Raw genomic sequence first — 15,787 nt, 5'->3', positions numbered from 1 at the left:
TGTGTGTGTGTGTGTGTGTGTGTGTGTGTGTATGTGTGTAGGCCTTTGGGGGTCAGAGGACAGTTATCAGGAGCTGGTTCTCTACTGCCACCTTGAGGGATTCAAGGATCAAAGTAGGTCATCATATAACAGGACCCCAGATCTTAGCATGACTGACTCCATAGTAGAGTGTCATTCAGGCTATAGAACTCAGCATGGACACAGTACCACCTGCCAACACTAAAACAAAGGCCTAACCCATCAAAGTCCATAGTTCTGGGAAAGTCTCTAATGTACTAACCTTGCTTTTTGGCTTCCATAGTTCCCGCTTCTGGCTAACTGCTATTGTAACTGAAGTATGTCAGTCCAGAACATGATTTTCGAGCTTAAAAGCTCACCCTGAGAAAGGCTTGATGCTCCACTGGGATCCCGAACACCCAGTGTAATCACTAGTCAGGTAATTAAGCCCTTGTCTGAGCAGCCTTCTCTGGTGAACACCCCCAGAACAACCAGGCCTATAAATAAACTCTAAGGCATCTCACCCACCAAGAGTCAGTTTTCAAGATTTCTTTCAGTGAAAATTAGTCAGTCCCTGCTTTGAATTCGATGAAAACTGTTGGAGATGCATTTGGAGTGGCACATCTAACTCAGGCCCGCTGGCACACTCCTATAACCCCAGTACCCTGCAGGCAGAGGCAAGTGGATCTCCATGAGTTAGAAGCTAGCCTGAGCTACACAGTGAGTTCCAGGCCAACCAGGGTTGCATAGTGAGATCCTGCCACAAAACAAGCAGCACAGCAGCACATCTAATTGCTTCTCTTATATTAAAAATACCTCCACAGGCACAGTGCGCATGCCTTTAATCCCAGCACTCGGGAGGTAGAGGCAGTGGAGCATCAAGCCTTTCTCAGGGTGAGCTTTTAAGCTCGAAAATCATGTTCTGGACTGACATACTTCAGTTACAATAGCAGTTAGCCAGAAGCAGGAACTACGGAAGCCAAAAAGCAAGGTTAGTACATTAGTACTCTGTTTGAGGCCAGCCTGGTCTCTAAAGCGAGTTCCAGGAAAGGCACAAAGCAACACAGAGAAACCCTGTCTTGAAAAAACAAACAAACAAAATTTATTTATTTACTATGCCTGCCCTCCAGAAGAGGGCACCAGATCTCATTACAGGTGGTTGTGAGCTGGGTGCTGGGAATTGAACTCAGAACCTCTGGAAGAGCAAACTCTGAGCCTTCTCTCCAGCCCAGACTTGATCTTATATTTAAATTAAAACACACATATTTATTTTAATTAAAATACAAAGTTAAGTGGACTTCACCCTTCAGTGTATTTCCTCAAACATACTTTTTACTTTTGTCTTTCTCATCTTTTGTCTTGTTGTTGTTTTGGGTTTTTGGAGACAGGGCTCCCTCTGTAGTCCAGGTTGGCCTTGAACTCTTTCTTCTTCCTGCCTCGGCCTCCCAGGTGCTGGGTTTGCAAGATGTACCACTAAATCCAGCTTGCCTTTCATATATATATTTATTGGACAGTACAGGGAGTTGAATTTAAGGCCTGGTACATTTGAGACAAGCACTCTACCACTGAACTATAATTCTAGATGTTTATTTTTTAGATTTCTTTCTTTTATTTATTTATTTTTTTTTTTTTTTTGAGACAATGTTTTTCTGTGTAACATTCCTGGCTGTCCTGGAACTTGCTTTATAGATCAAGCTAGCCTTGAACTCACTGAGATCCTCCTGCCTCTGCCTCCCCAGTGTTGGGATTAAAGGCGTGCACCCCCATGCCCAGCCTCTTTTTTTTTTTTTTAATACAAATAAGGTATTATTCTTTAGTTCAGGCTATCCCAGAACTCACTTGTAACCCACACTGACCTAAAAATTTGCCTCATATTTCTGAGATTTCTAAGATTGCTGAAATCTCTATGCAGTGATAACTACCATGTCCTGGTCTACAAAGCAAGTTCCAGGACAGCCAGAGCTGCTACACAGAGAAACCTTGTCTTGAAAAATCCAAAAAGAAAAGAAAAGAAAGAAGAAAGGAAGAGTGAGCCAGCCAGTGAGATGGCTTGGGGTGTAAAGGTGCTTATCTCAAAGCCTGCGTTCTACCCTGACACACACGGTGGGAGGAGATTCCCCCAAGCTGTCCTGACGACCACATTCACCACACTTCGACATGACAAAATCACACACACACACACTCACACTCTCTCACACACACTCACATGCACTCACACACACTCACACACAAATTGAGCTGGGGAGATTGCCCATGGATAAAGCACTTGCTGTGCAAGTATGAGGACCAGGGTTTGGACCCCAAAACAAACATCAAAAGCAAGACAGTAGCGTGCTTCCATAATTCCAGTCTTCCTACCTCAAGACAGATGGCAGAGAGGAGAATTCCCAAAAGTTTACAGGCCAGGTAGACAGATGTACCCAGCAGCAAACAGCCCTCAACTCACCACAAATACATAAATGATACCTAAGCCTGGTGAGGCCTACCCTAGCTTAGCTTTTTAAAAAAATTTTTTATTTATTATTGATTGATTGATTGATTATGCATACAGTGTTATGCCTGCATCCCTGCAGGCCAGAAGAGGGCACCAAATTTCATTACAGATGGTTATAAACCATCTTGTGGTTGCTGGGAATTGAACTCAGGACCTCTGGAAGAACAGCCAGTGCTCCCAACCTCTGAGCCATCTCTCCAGCCACCTGGCTTAGCTTTATCACTGATTGAAAGGTATTTTCTTACTCATAGGAGCACAAGAAAAACGAGCTGGTTTAACTTGCTAGATAAAAGCCTCTATTTCCTTATCAAAATATTTATAAAATATGCAGCTGTTCCTTGTCCTATGAGCCTGAAGTTGAAGATGATAACCTAATCCTGTAGAGGTTAAAAACTACACTTCCCAGGGTTGGTGAGATTGCTTGGTGGTTAGGCGCATGTGCAACTCTGGAAGAAGGACCCAGGTCCCATTCTGAGCATCCACACGGCAGTTAACAGAGGTTTGTAACTTCAATTCCAGATGTTTTGATGCCCTTTTCTGGCTTCCAAGTGTGCATGTAGTGCACAGACATACATGCAGGCAAAACACCTTATGCATAAAATAAAAATAAACCTTAAAAAAGTCAAACTTTTCCCACCTCCTAAACAACAATTTAGGAAGTAGAGGCAGGAAGGTGAGGCATTTGAGGCCATCCTTTGCCAGCCAGGACCACAGAGTGAGAAACTGTCTCAGAAAGCCAATGGGCTGGAGAGATGGCTCAGTGGTTATGAGTATACAGTGTTCTTCCAGAGAAACTGAGTTCTAGTCTCCTGTTAGGTGGTTCACAACTGCCTGTAATCTAGCTCCAGGGGATCTAATACCTTCTTCTGGCCTCCAAGGGTACCTCTACTCATGTGCACAGACACACACATAATTTAAAATTAATAAAAATAAGCCAAACGACAACAAAATCAAATTCCCACGGTTCAAAGGCTCAAACCCTGGGTCCACTTCTCAGATGTGTGACTCCTTAGGCAAACTTCTGTGTCTCTTGGGCCTTGTTTGTTTGTTTGTTTTTTGAGACAGGGTTTCTCTGTGTAGCTTTGCGTCTTTCCTGGAACTCACTCTGTAGCCCAGGCTGGCCTCAAACTCACAGAGATCCACCTGCCTCTGCTATGTTAATGTGATATATATATATATGTGTGTGTGTGTGTGTGTGTGTGTGTGTGTGTGTGTGTGTGTGTGTTTAAAAGTAATTTGTGGGGGCTGGAGAGATGGCTCAGAGGTTAAGAGCACCTAATGTTCTTCCAGAGGTCCTGAGTTCAATTTCCAGTACCCACATGGTGGCTCACAACCATCTGTAATGAGATCTGACACCCTCTTCTGTATACATAATAAATGAATCTTTTTTAAAAAGAAATTTATGTGTATGGGTATTTTGCTTACATGTATATCTGTGCATCATGTGCATGTCTGGTACCTGCAGCAGATAGAAGGTATTGGATTCCCAGATGATTGAGAGGTGCTGTGTGGGTCCTCTGAAAGAGCAGCCAGTGCTCTTAACCACTGAGCATCTTCCCAGTTCTATTTAGCTTGAATTTTAAAGGAAATTACAGCAGGACATGGTGGCTCATAACTTTAATCTCAGCACTGGGGAGGTAGAGGCAGGGGGAATCTCTGTGAATTTAAAGCCAGATAAATCTATATAGCAAGTTCTAGGCCAGCCAGGAATATGTAGTAAGCTTAGCTAGCAACATTTAGTCTCAAAAAAGAAAAGAGCTGGGCAGTGGTGGCACATGCCTTTAATCATAACACTCTCAAGGCAGAGGCAGGCAGATCTCTGAGAGTTCGAAGCCAGCCTGGTTTACAAACCCTGTCTCGATACAACTCCTACCCAGGAGAAAAGAAAGTAAAGGATACTATAGCCACCAGCATAGTGGTTCTCAACATGTAGATCACAAACCCTGACCCTTTCACAGGGGTCACATAAGACCACTGGAAAACATATTTACATCATGATTCCTACCAGTAGCAAAATTACAGTTATGAAGTAGCATCAAAAGTAATTTATGGTTGGGGTCACCACAACATACAGAGGAACTGTATTAAAGGGTCGCAGGTTAGGAAGGTTGAGAAACCCTGGTGTGTGTGTGTGTGTGTGTGTGTGTGTGTGTGTGTGTGTGTGTGTGTTTTGTTTTGAAGGTCCTCATTTTTTTATTCTTTATGTACAAAGACGAGCATGATCTGTTTCACTGTGTAGACAGTCTGGAATATTCCATTCAAGGCCGCTTAGTCCAACTCAATGAAGCCTATGTCCTTCGAGTACTGGCGGAAACACTGACGGCACATGACAGGCCGTATTTCCAGGTCAGACTGTGCGGTCCGAGCAGACATGGCAGGAGCAAGAGCCCTGGCCGAACCTCCAAGAGTGACCCCAGTGGAGCTGCGGGGACCCATCTTGCCTTCAGATGGCCAATGGGGAAAAAGGTGAGAACCACTGGTTTAGAAGCTGGCCAGAGAGACAAACTTGGTGACATACTTTCAAATCCCAGCACTCGGCACAAGTTTAAGGCTAGCCTTGACTACATAGAGTATAGGAGGCAAGCTACATGAGTCCATGTCAACCTAACCCAACCCAAACCCAAATTAAGTTAGCACGACATTGTGTGTGTGTGCATGTGTGTGTGTGTGTGTGTGTGTGTATGTGTGTCTGTGTCTGTGTCTGTGTCTGTGTGCGTGAGCAGGGTGGGGCAGGGATTGAGATTGGAGCTTCAAGGATGCTAGGCAAGTGCTCTAACCCAGAACCACAACTCCAGCTTCCTCTTTTGAGCAGGGCTTTCACTAAGTTTCCTAGGCTGTCCTTGAACTCACTCTGTAGCCCAGGAACACATGGAACTTGTGATCCTCTTCAGTAGTTGGGGCTACATGTCTGAGCCACTAGGTCTGGCTCAGGTATCACTTTTCTAAATGTTAGAAAAATTGGTTGCAAGTATTTACTCCACTAATTGAGAGGCTGAAATTGAGTTTTGTATTTTAGTGGAACTAGACTGTGATCCAGATGTGCCTGAAAACATGAAGCTTTAATGTGGTCAAATAGTGGTTTTTTTAATTTCTTTTTAAAAAATTTTTATTTTACTTTTTTTGAGATAGGGTCTCAATATGCAGCTCTGGCTGTCCTGGAGCTATTTAGACCAGGTTAGCCTTGAACTCAGAGATCCTCCTGCCTCTGCCACCATGTCCTGCTGTAGTCTCCTTTAAAATTCAAGCTAAATAGATGTATCTGCAAAGATGCTGGGTGGTTAAGAGCCCTGGCTTTTCAGAGGACCTGGGATTAAGGTGTGTAGCAGTAAACTGGGCTTAGTGGTTTCTATCTTGATAAATGACTGATGCAATCCAGAGGCAGATCACTGTTAGAGCAGTATTGCAAGTCTTACTGAAAGCTGTATGATGCAACCTCTATAGAAGGGATGGAGTCAACTGAATCACCAACATAACCTTTGAGGAAGGAGGAGAAAATTCCTCAACACTGACTCACACACAGCTCAGCATTTTAGTGAACTGTTTGTAATGTTTCAGTAGTATTTAGACAGTGTACTTATGAAGATCAGAATACATTTAATGGGAATACGGAGTAATTTCTTGCCTGTGACAATGCCCCACGCATCTTCTATAAGCCTGTATATAAACACTTGGGAGGCAGAGACAGTAGAGTGGGTTTGAGAGCTCCAGCCCAGGGGATGGATGTCAGGTGCCTAGCATGTACAGAGTCCCGGGTTCAAGTCCCAACTGGGCATGGTAATATATGCCTATGCCTATTAATCCCAGCACTTGGGAGGTATAGGTAGAAGGTTCAGGGGTTCAAAGTCATCTGCTACACAGTGTTTGAGGCTAGCTACATGAGTCCCCATCTTTTAAAAAAAAAAAAAAAAGTCAATGACATAAGATATTGAGTAAAATCAACCAGGTAATCATTTCTACCTCCACCACTCGTCAGAACAATGACTATTCTATTTAACCACCTTTTTACTTGATGTTCTCATCTGGAAAATGGGAAAGACCTACCAAGAATTAAGCGAAGGACTAAATGACACATGAAAAAAAAAACATAGAACAGTGTTTTAAGGAGGATCAGTAGTTCAAGACCAGCCTGGGCCTCGTGTATAATGCCCTATCTCAAAACTAAAGAAACTATAAAACACATAATTAGCTTAAGTAGTCGCTTGTTATTTATTTTTTTTTTTTTGCAACATACTATTATTATGCAATAGTAAAGCATCAGCAAGATTTTTTGTCTGCTAAATGCCTTTAGCATATCAAACCTATTTCAAGAGTCAAGAGTAGGATGGTGTCAAGAAGGAAATGAAGGACTTGTAAATGATAAATAAAATGATAGCTAAGGACAGGGAACATGAGGGGGCGACAAGCTAGAGAGAGGGGTGGGGAGATACATCTCAGGGTGGAAAGTGCTCGCTTATTCATAGAACAGCCGCAGCATAGAGGGGCTCAGGACTAGGTTGCCCCTGGCCAGCCCAATCCCGGGACTTAACTCCGGGAAAAGGAAATTGGAAAGGCCTGGATAGACAAATGCATCTGGCCCGGGGGTGAAGGGGAAACAGTTGGCTGAGAAGAGCCACGATTCGCAGCGAGGTGCAGGCCGGGTGAGCAGCACAGGCCCTGGACGCTCGGACAGCCGAGAGCGTGTGGAGGCCAGCAGGGCAGAGACGTGTTCCCAGGCGACCACCGCATCTACGCCGAGGCGGGGCAGCTCCGGACGGAGAGGGGAGGACCGGAGTGCCACCGGCCCGAGGGAACTGACATGCAGAACCCGCACCGGTCCCCCGGGGCCCGGCGTGAGGGGAGGACCTGGACGGTTACCGGCGGAAACGGTCTCGGGGTGAGAGGTCACGCGAGGGACAGGCAGCTTCCCAGCCAATAGGAGCAGCGCACGGGGCGGATGCTGCCTCTCATTGGCGGCCGTTGAGACCGACCAGTAGCCAATGAGTCAGCCCCGGGGGGCGTAGCAGTGACGTAAGCTGCGGAGGAGGCCGCTTCGAATCGGCAGCGGCCAGCTTGGTGGCATGGACCAATCAGCGGCCTCCAACGAGAAGCGCCTTCGCCAATCGGAGGCCTCCACGACGGGGCTGGGGGGAGAGTATATAAGCCGAGTCGGCGACGGCGCGCTCCACATTGGCCAAGACAACACTGACAGGGATCCTCGGGCCTTCGCGGCGGTGGGAGGTAAGCGCCGCGGCCTGCTTTTTCCAGGCCTACTTCGAGCCTGTGTCGCGGCTCCTCGTGACCCCGGCGCTTCTGTCGCCCTCAGATAGGAACGTCGTCGCGCTCCGCGGCCACCGCCTGTTGCTGGACTCCCGAGACTCCTGACCGACCGCTGAGCGATGAAGTTGACCGTGGTGGCGGCGGCGCTGCTGCTGCTGTGCGCGGTGCGGGCCGAGGAGGAGGAGAAGAAGGAGGACGTGGGCACGGTGGTCGGCATCGACCTGGGGACCACCTATTCCTGGTAAGTGGCGTTTCACCGCGGCGGGGGGAGAGTGGGGCGTGGCCCCCGCGCTGGCGTGAGAAGGTGAGGTGCTGATGCCTTTTCTGGGGCGTCTTCCGTCAGCGTCGGTGTGTTCAAGAACGGCCGCGTGGAGATCATAGCCAACGACCAGGGCAACCGCATCACGCCGTCGTATGTGGCCTTCACTCCCGAAGGCGAGCGTCTGATTGGCGATGCGGCCAAGAACCAGCTCACCTCCAATCCCGAGAACACGGTCTTCGACGCCAAGCGCCTCATCGGACGCACCTGGAATGACCCTTCGGTGCAGCAGGACATCAAGTTCTTGCCTTTCAAGGTTCGATCCGTTTGTTTGGGTTTTCCCCCACGACGTTGAAGGGGGCGGCTGGGGTGGTGGGAATATTGGGGGACTGAGACTAGGCGGAAAAACATTGAAACCGCTAGAAGGATGCGGTCGGGGTTTATGTAACGGTTTTAGATGTTGTGGTTTTTAGTATTGTTATAAAACGTGACGCTGTTACAATGTCTAAAAGTTGAAAGATAGACTAAAACCGGTGATCTATCCCATACAGCTTTCTTAGTTTCAGTCGAGGTCTCCCAAGGGACCAAGATGAATCAGGCTATGGGAGAGAGGAAATGATTTTTTTTTTCTCTAAAGTTTGTGGCACCATTGTTTCAGCTTCGAGAAAATTACCTTTAAATTAATTCTTTACCATAGGTGGTTGAAAAGAAAACTAAACCATACATTCAAGTTGATATTGGAGGTGGGCAAACGAAGACATTTGCCCCAGAAGAAATTTCTGCCATGGTTCTCACTAAAATGAAAGAAACTGCTGAAGCATATCTGGGAAAGAAGGTAAATACATGTGTGGAACGATGTTAATTGTTGAAGGTTGCGGCTGTCTCTGTTGGCTTATGTGGGGAGGCCTTCCTGGATTAAAAGCTTTTATTCTGACCAGTAACAACTTTTGTCAGGCATAATGATTTCGTGCTTTGTGGGAGGTCAAGCTAAATGCTAGTCAGTTTTCATACGTTGTCATTTAATTCTGTGGTTGTAAAGTGTATGATTTACATCCTTATCAGTAAGCTGGTTTAGGAACTGATGTGGTGCTTTGACTGTGGTTGGTAAGACAGGAAGAAACAAAGTCTACTTGAGTATCTTTGTTGTCCTTCTAGGTTACCCATGCAGTTGTTACTGTGCCAGCTTACTTCAATGATGCCCAACGTCAAGCAACCAAAGATGCTGGCACCATTGCTGGACTCAATGTCATGAGGATCATCAATGAGCCGTAAGTGTGGAGCTCAGAGGTCCAGTGTGTTTGCAGAGTAGGGGAGATGGGAACCTGACTAAGCTTTTTTCCCTCCTTTTTGTTCTTACAGCACAGCAGCTGCTATTGCATATGGCCTGGATAAGAGAGAGGGAGAGAAGAATATTCTTGTGTTTGACCTGGGTGGTGGAACCTTTGATGTGTCTCTTCTCACCATTGACAATGGTGTCTTCGAAGTGGTGGCCACTAATGGAGATACTCATCTCGGTGGGGAAGACTTTGATCAGCGGGTTATGGAACACTTTATCAAGCTGTACAAAAAGAAAACTGGGAAAGATGTTAGAAAAGACAACAGAGCTGTGCAGAAACTTCGTCGTGAGGTAGAGAAGGCTAAGCGAGCCCTGTCTTCTCAGCATCAAGCAAGGATTGAAATCGAGTCCTTCTTCGAAGGAGAAGACTTCTCTGAGACCCTGACTCGGGCCAAATTTGAAGAGCTGAACATGGTATGTTCTTTGACAGTGCTGGTGAGATCCGTTTAGACTGTAGGATTTAGGGTACCTGAATGAAGGGCAACTAAACAATGTCCAGGTACACTGGGTACCACAGTAATCATGCCTTTTTTTGCTAGGACCTGTTCCGATCTACCATGAAGCCGGTCCAGAAAGTGTTGGAAGACTCTGATTTGAAGAAATCTGATATTGATGAAATTGTTCTGGTTGGTGGATCTACTCGAATTCCAAAGATTCAGCAGTTGGTGAAAGAGTTCTTCAATGGCAAGGAGCCATCTCGTGGCATAAATCCTGATGAGGCTGTAGCATATGGTGCTGCTGTCCAGGCTGGTGTCCTCTCTGGTGATCAAGATACAGGTAAGTCACTGTCTGCATCTTTCACATGCTTGAGTACCTTGACGGGAAGACTGTCATCAGCTGTTGCTTTAGAAAGCTGTAGGGTTAGGAGCAACAGGTCACACAGCTAATACAGGTACAGTGATGCCAAGACTTGGGTCAGGCTTAGTTAAAAATCATTATCAGCTGTTATTTCATTTGCCCTAAACTGTTTATGATTAGAACCTGGGTAAATGACAGAGGGAGATTGCTTGGTAGTGCTTTTAAGATTCTAACCAGACTCTAACTTGATTACTTTTCCTTTGCAGGTGATCTGGTACTGCTTGATGTATGTCCCCTTACACTTGGTATTGAAACTGTGGGAGGTGTCATGACCAAACTGATTCCAAGGAACACTGTGGTTCCCACCAAGAAGTCTCAGATCTTTTCCACAGCTTCTGATAATCAGCCAACTGTAACAATCAAAGTCTATGAAGGTAATGACTTACATTCACAAATATTGTGTGGTTCGCAGAGTGTGACTTTGGATCTAATAATACATTATTAAAATGCCAGGGAAAGAAGTATCTTATCTTAATTCAAATGAAGAGGTTGCTTGGTGTTGAATTTTAGATTCAGTACTTAGCATTCTTGTCCACTGGCTTTTGGAATACAAATTAAGGGTCTTACAGTGCTTTTTAAGAAATGAAATTTGGTTCAGAGCAACCCAGTGAGTTGCTGCTCTTACTCCAATACTAAGTTACTTTTACCTCAATAAAGCTACACATACACACATTCTAACAGGTTGAAGTGTAAGGATACCAGTGCACTAGACTTGTCAATAACACGTTTTTCCTGTTGTTACTCCAGGTGAACGACCCCTAACAAAAGACAACCATCTTCTGGGTACATTTGATCTGACTGGAATTCCTCCTGCTCCCCGTGGGGTGCCCCAGATTGAAGTCACCTTTGAGATAGATGTTAATGGTATTCTTCGTGTCACGGCCGAAGACAAAGGTACAGGAAACAAAAACAAAATCACAATTACCAATGACCAGAATCGCCTGACGCCGGAAGAAATTGAAAGGATGGTTAACGATGCTGAGAAGTTTGCTGAGGAAGACAAAAAACTCAAAGAGCGCATTGACACCAGGAACGAATTGGAAAGCTACGCTTACTCTCTCAAGAACCAGATTGGGGATAAAGAAAAGCTGGGAGGTAAACTTTCCTCTGAAGATAAAGAAACCATGGAAAAAGCTGTAGAGGAAAAGATTGAATGGCTGGAAAGCCACCAAGATGCGGACATTGAAGACTTTAAAGCTAAAAAGAAGGAACTAGAAGAAATTGTTCAGCCCATTATTAGCAAACTCTATGGAAGTGCAGGCCCTCCCCCAACTGGTGAAGAGGATACATCAGAAAAAGATGAGTTGTAGGCACTGACCTGCTAGGGCTGTAATATTGTAAATACTGGACTCAGGAACTTCCGTTAGGGAAAATTGAGAGAACCTAAGTCTCGAATGTAATTGGAATCTTCACCTCAGAGTGGAGTTGAAAATGCTGTAGCCCAAGTGGCTGTTTACTGCTTTTCATTAGCAGTTGCTCACATGTCTTGGGGTCGGGAAGGAGGAATTGGCTATTTTAAAAATTGGGGAAAAGCTAGGTCAGGGTGTGTGTTCACCTTGGAAATGTTCTATTTAACAATTGGGTCATGCACATCTGGTGTAGGAACTTTTTTCTACCATAAGTGACACCAATAAATGTTTGTTATTTACACTGGTCTAATTTTTGTGAGAAGCTTGTAATTATCTGTCATTTATTTTAGATAACTAACAAAAATTTAAGGCTGGATTCTCAGGTGTGTCTGTCTGTATGTTGGGCAGGGAAGGGGGGGTTGCTTGTGATGTTGCTGGGTGGTACCACTACCTGGGAATTTGTCTTTACAGCAAGGCAAAGGCAGTGTGCTTGTTTCTTCCTCTAGGCAAGGGTTTCACATAGATCCTAAGTCCAGTTCTCTTGAACATGATTAAAATCTTACTTCCCCTTTGTAAAATTGCTCTCTGTGGGTGTTTTGTTATTTGGTTTAAGTATTTCAAGATAAGGTCTCTTTGTAGCCCTGGCTATCTTAGAACTCACACTTAGACCAGGCTGGCCTCAAATTCAGATCCATGTGTCTCTGCCTTGCGGGTGCTGGGATTAAAAGTGTGCACCACCACTGCCCTTTCTGATTTTTGTTAAGTAATGCTGTGGGGCTATGGATTCTTTATGAACTGGTGATATGCCAGGCTTGTAATTCCAGCTGTGGCAGGAGAAGGGCAAGTCCAAGCCCCAGCTAGGGCACTGAGGCTGCCATATATACTCAGTGCTAGGGCATTCATTGTATAGCAAGTGTGAAGCCCTGGGTTTAATACTCCGCTGGAGAGAAAAATGACCTATGACTTATATTTTATTTTTCTTTGTGGTGTAAGTTCACACCCCAGGGCCTTGAATGTGCTAAACACTTCCTATCACTGGGGTGTACTTTTGTAATTTATATTTTAAGATTGATAGTTAGAAAGTACACATTTATACACACCTTTGACAGAAGCACTCAGGAGCATCTCTGAGGCCATCCTGGTCTACCTAGTGAGCTCTAGAGACCCTGTCTCCAAAAAGCAAAACAAACACATCATGGCCTGAGGATGTACTTCAGTTGGTAGAGAGCACTTGTCCAGCATGTATGAAGCCCTGGATTCGAAACCCAGCACTGGCATACTGTGTAGTGGCTCAGGCTGGAAGCAGGATTAATGAAATAGCTTCAATTGTGTAGTTCATGGGGGCTTATGAAGCCTAATTTGGTCAGAACTCCCACTTCTGAAGCGTTTTACTGGTACTGTGGTGGATTGTATATAGTAACCCTGAAATTACAAACTTCACTTGATAGTCAAAGGACTGGTTGAGGATTGTTTATATAGATTGGCTTCCTCAGAAAAGGGATGAGCTAGGTAATCAGCGATGAGGATTTTGTCCAGTGCTAACATGAAATTCAGTACTGCCCAAAGACAGGTGTTTTATAACTGGGCAACCAGCTGTAATGTTAATTTAGTAAGAATGGTAGATTTGGGGACCTGACAACAACTCTGTCCTACTCTTGGGATTCATACTTGTGCATTGTCTGATATATTTTGAACACAGCATGATAGCTCATGCCAGTAATTCCCACATTCAGGAAGCTGGCTGAGGCAGGAGGATTACAGCAAGTTGAGGTTACAGTGTGAGATCCTACCTCATCTGTCCACCCTACCCTAAAAAAAAGAGATGGGCAGGAGCATGATAGAACATGCCTATAATCCTAGTACTCTGGGATGCTGTGGCAGGGGATGACAAGTTTTCAGCCAGTCTAGGCTGTCAGATTTTTGCTTCAAAAACACCAATAGGCAAGTATTTGGGCAGGTCTGGAGTGCATTTTAAGTCATGGGGCCAATGCCCAGTTAAATGTTAAAACTGGCCTTGTTAGCTTCATGCTGGGTCAAGGGTGAGTAGGAATGACAAGAGGCAATCTTCACTCTTGTCCTCCATTGCTAGCACTACCCCACCCCCCCCCCCCCCCCCACCCCCACCCCGAGACAGTTCCCTGTCCTGGATCTCGCTCTGTAGCCCAGGCTGGCCTCGGACTCACACAGATCCATCCGCCTGGCTCTGCCTCCCAGTGCTGGGATTAAAGGTGCACCACTGCCTCTGGGCACTAGCACTTTTTTTAAAAAGGGTCCCACTATGTAGACTAGGCTGGGATTAAAGGCATACACCACCATACTCTTGCCTTTTTTTTTTTTCTTTATTTTTAGATGGGTAATGTGCCTGAACAAGGTTTAGGGGATGCACCCAATCAGTGTTTTGCCTGCAGAGTGTCAGACATAGGATCCCCAGGAACTGGAATTAGGGACAGTTGTCAGCTACCACATAAGTCCTGGGAACTGAACCTGGGTTCTCTGTGAGAACAGGCTCTTAACTGATGAGCTAACTCTCCAGCCCCTTGTCTGCACTTTTTTTATTTTGGTTTTTCAAGACAGGGTTTCTCTGTGTAGCTTTGCGCCTTTCCTGGAACTCACTCTGTAGCCCAGGCTGGCCTCGAACTCAGAGATCCCCCTACCGCTGCCTCCCGAGTGCTGGGATTAAAAGCATGTGCCACCACCGCCTGGCAACTTTTTTCTAATGACTAGCTAATGCATATTAAAAAGAGATTAAAAAAAGAGATTCCAACTGATAAATGTTTACTACAATACCTAGTTTGGGTATTCACAGATTTTATTGCTAGCAAAACTTTTTTTTTTCTTGTCTTGTGGTTCTTCCCCCCCCCCCCCCCAAGACAGGGTTTCCCTGTGTAGCTTTGTGCCTTTTCCTGGAGCTCACTTGGTAGCTCAGGCTGGCCTCGAACTCACAGAGATCCGCCTGCCTCTGCCTCCCGAATGCTGGGTGCTAGTAAAACTTTATAATGGAATTGTTTGCACTGGGCTACCCAGTACCAAAGTTAAGTGCAAGATGGAGAATATGGGTCGGGGATTTAGCTCAGTGGTCGAGCACTTACCTAGCAAGTGCAAGGCCCTGGGTTTGATTCTCAGTTAAAAAAAAAGGATAGAGAATATATTGGAGAATTCTTGACCCCAGCATGAAGCGAACAAGATCAATTTTAACATTTGACTGAGCTTTGGCCCACAGACTTAGTTACATATACATATGTATATGTATAAACACACACACATACACATACATACATACACATATACATATACATATATATATATATTATTTATTTTAAAGATTTATTATGTATACAGAAGAGGGTGCCAGATCTCATTACAGATGGTTGTGAGCCACCATGTGGGTGCTGGGAATTGAACTCAGGACCTCTGGAAGAGCAGTCAGTGCTCTTAACCTCTGAGCCATCTCTCCAGCCCTATATTTATTTTTCTTTCAAGACATGGTTTCTCTATGTAACAGCTCTGGATTGTCCTGGAACTCACTTTGTAGGCCAGGCCTCTGCCTCCTGAGTGCTGGGATTAAAGATGTGCACGACACAAGATAGATATATTTTTTTTATTTAAAAGAAAAAAAAAACAACCAACCATCCATTTATCCATCCAGTATGTGAATAGATACTCACTGTTACAATGCAGAAGTCAGAGGACAACTTCTGGGAGTGGATGCTCTGTCATGTAGGTTCCTGGTTTTGAACTCAGGCCATCAGGTTTAAGAGTAAGTAAGTACTGCTGGGAGGTGGTATGCACGCCTTTAATCCCAGCACTTGGGAGTCAGAGGCAGGCGAGTCTCTGTGAGTTCGAGGCCAGCCTGGTCTACAAAGCGAGTTCCAGGACAGACTCTAAAGCTACAGAGAAACCCTGTCACACACACACACACACAAATAAGTACCTTTATCTGCTGAGCCATCTCAAAGTCCTCTTCTTTTGGGGACCGGGGAGGGGGTCCTCGAGACAGGGTTTCTCTGTGTAGCTTTGGAGCCTGTCCTGGAACTCACTCTGTAGCCTAGGCTGGCCTCGAACTCACAGAGATTCACCTGCCTCTGCCTCCCGAGTGGTGGGATTAAAGGTGTGCACCACCACCGCCAGGCCAAAGTCCTTTTTTTAAAGACAGCATTTCATGTGGCCCAGCTGGCCTTCCAATTTACTATGTAGCTGAAGTTGACAGTTCCTCCTGACCCTCTGCCTCCACCTCCCAC

The 15,787-nt window shown here is 45.4% G+C and overlaps 1 protein-coding gene across 1 annotated transcript; it reads left to right on the top strand.

Moving 5' to 3' along the window:
• The first annotated feature begins 7,625 nt into the window (after positions 1-7,625).
• Hspa5 (heat shock protein family A (Hsp70) member 5) lies at positions 7,626-11,859 on the top strand. Its single transcript, XM_036185993.1, has 9 exons — positions 7,626-7,708; positions 7,794-7,988; positions 8,091-8,322; positions 8,704-8,841; positions 9,162-9,274; positions 9,366-9,756; positions 9,882-10,119; positions 10,407-10,574; positions 10,948-11,859. The coding sequence occupies exons 2-9, from the start codon at positions 7,867-7,869 to the stop codon at positions 11,508-11,510; spliced, it is 1,965 nt and encodes a 654-aa protein (XP_036041886.1). The 5' UTR covers positions 7,626-7,708; positions 7,794-7,866; the 3' UTR covers positions 11,511-11,859.
• The last annotated feature ends 3,928 nt before the right edge of the window (positions 11,860-15,787 follow it).

This window comes from Onychomys torridus, chromosome 4 (genome assembly GCF_903995425.1).
Source record: "Onychomys torridus chromosome 4, mOncTor1.1, whole genome shotgun sequence".
NCBI classification, from domain to species: domain Eukaryota; kingdom Metazoa; phylum Chordata; class Mammalia; order Rodentia; family Cricetidae; genus Onychomys; species Onychomys torridus.
Note: the sequence above shows the minus strand (reverse complement) of the source record. Positions and strands in the feature narration are given on the sequence as shown.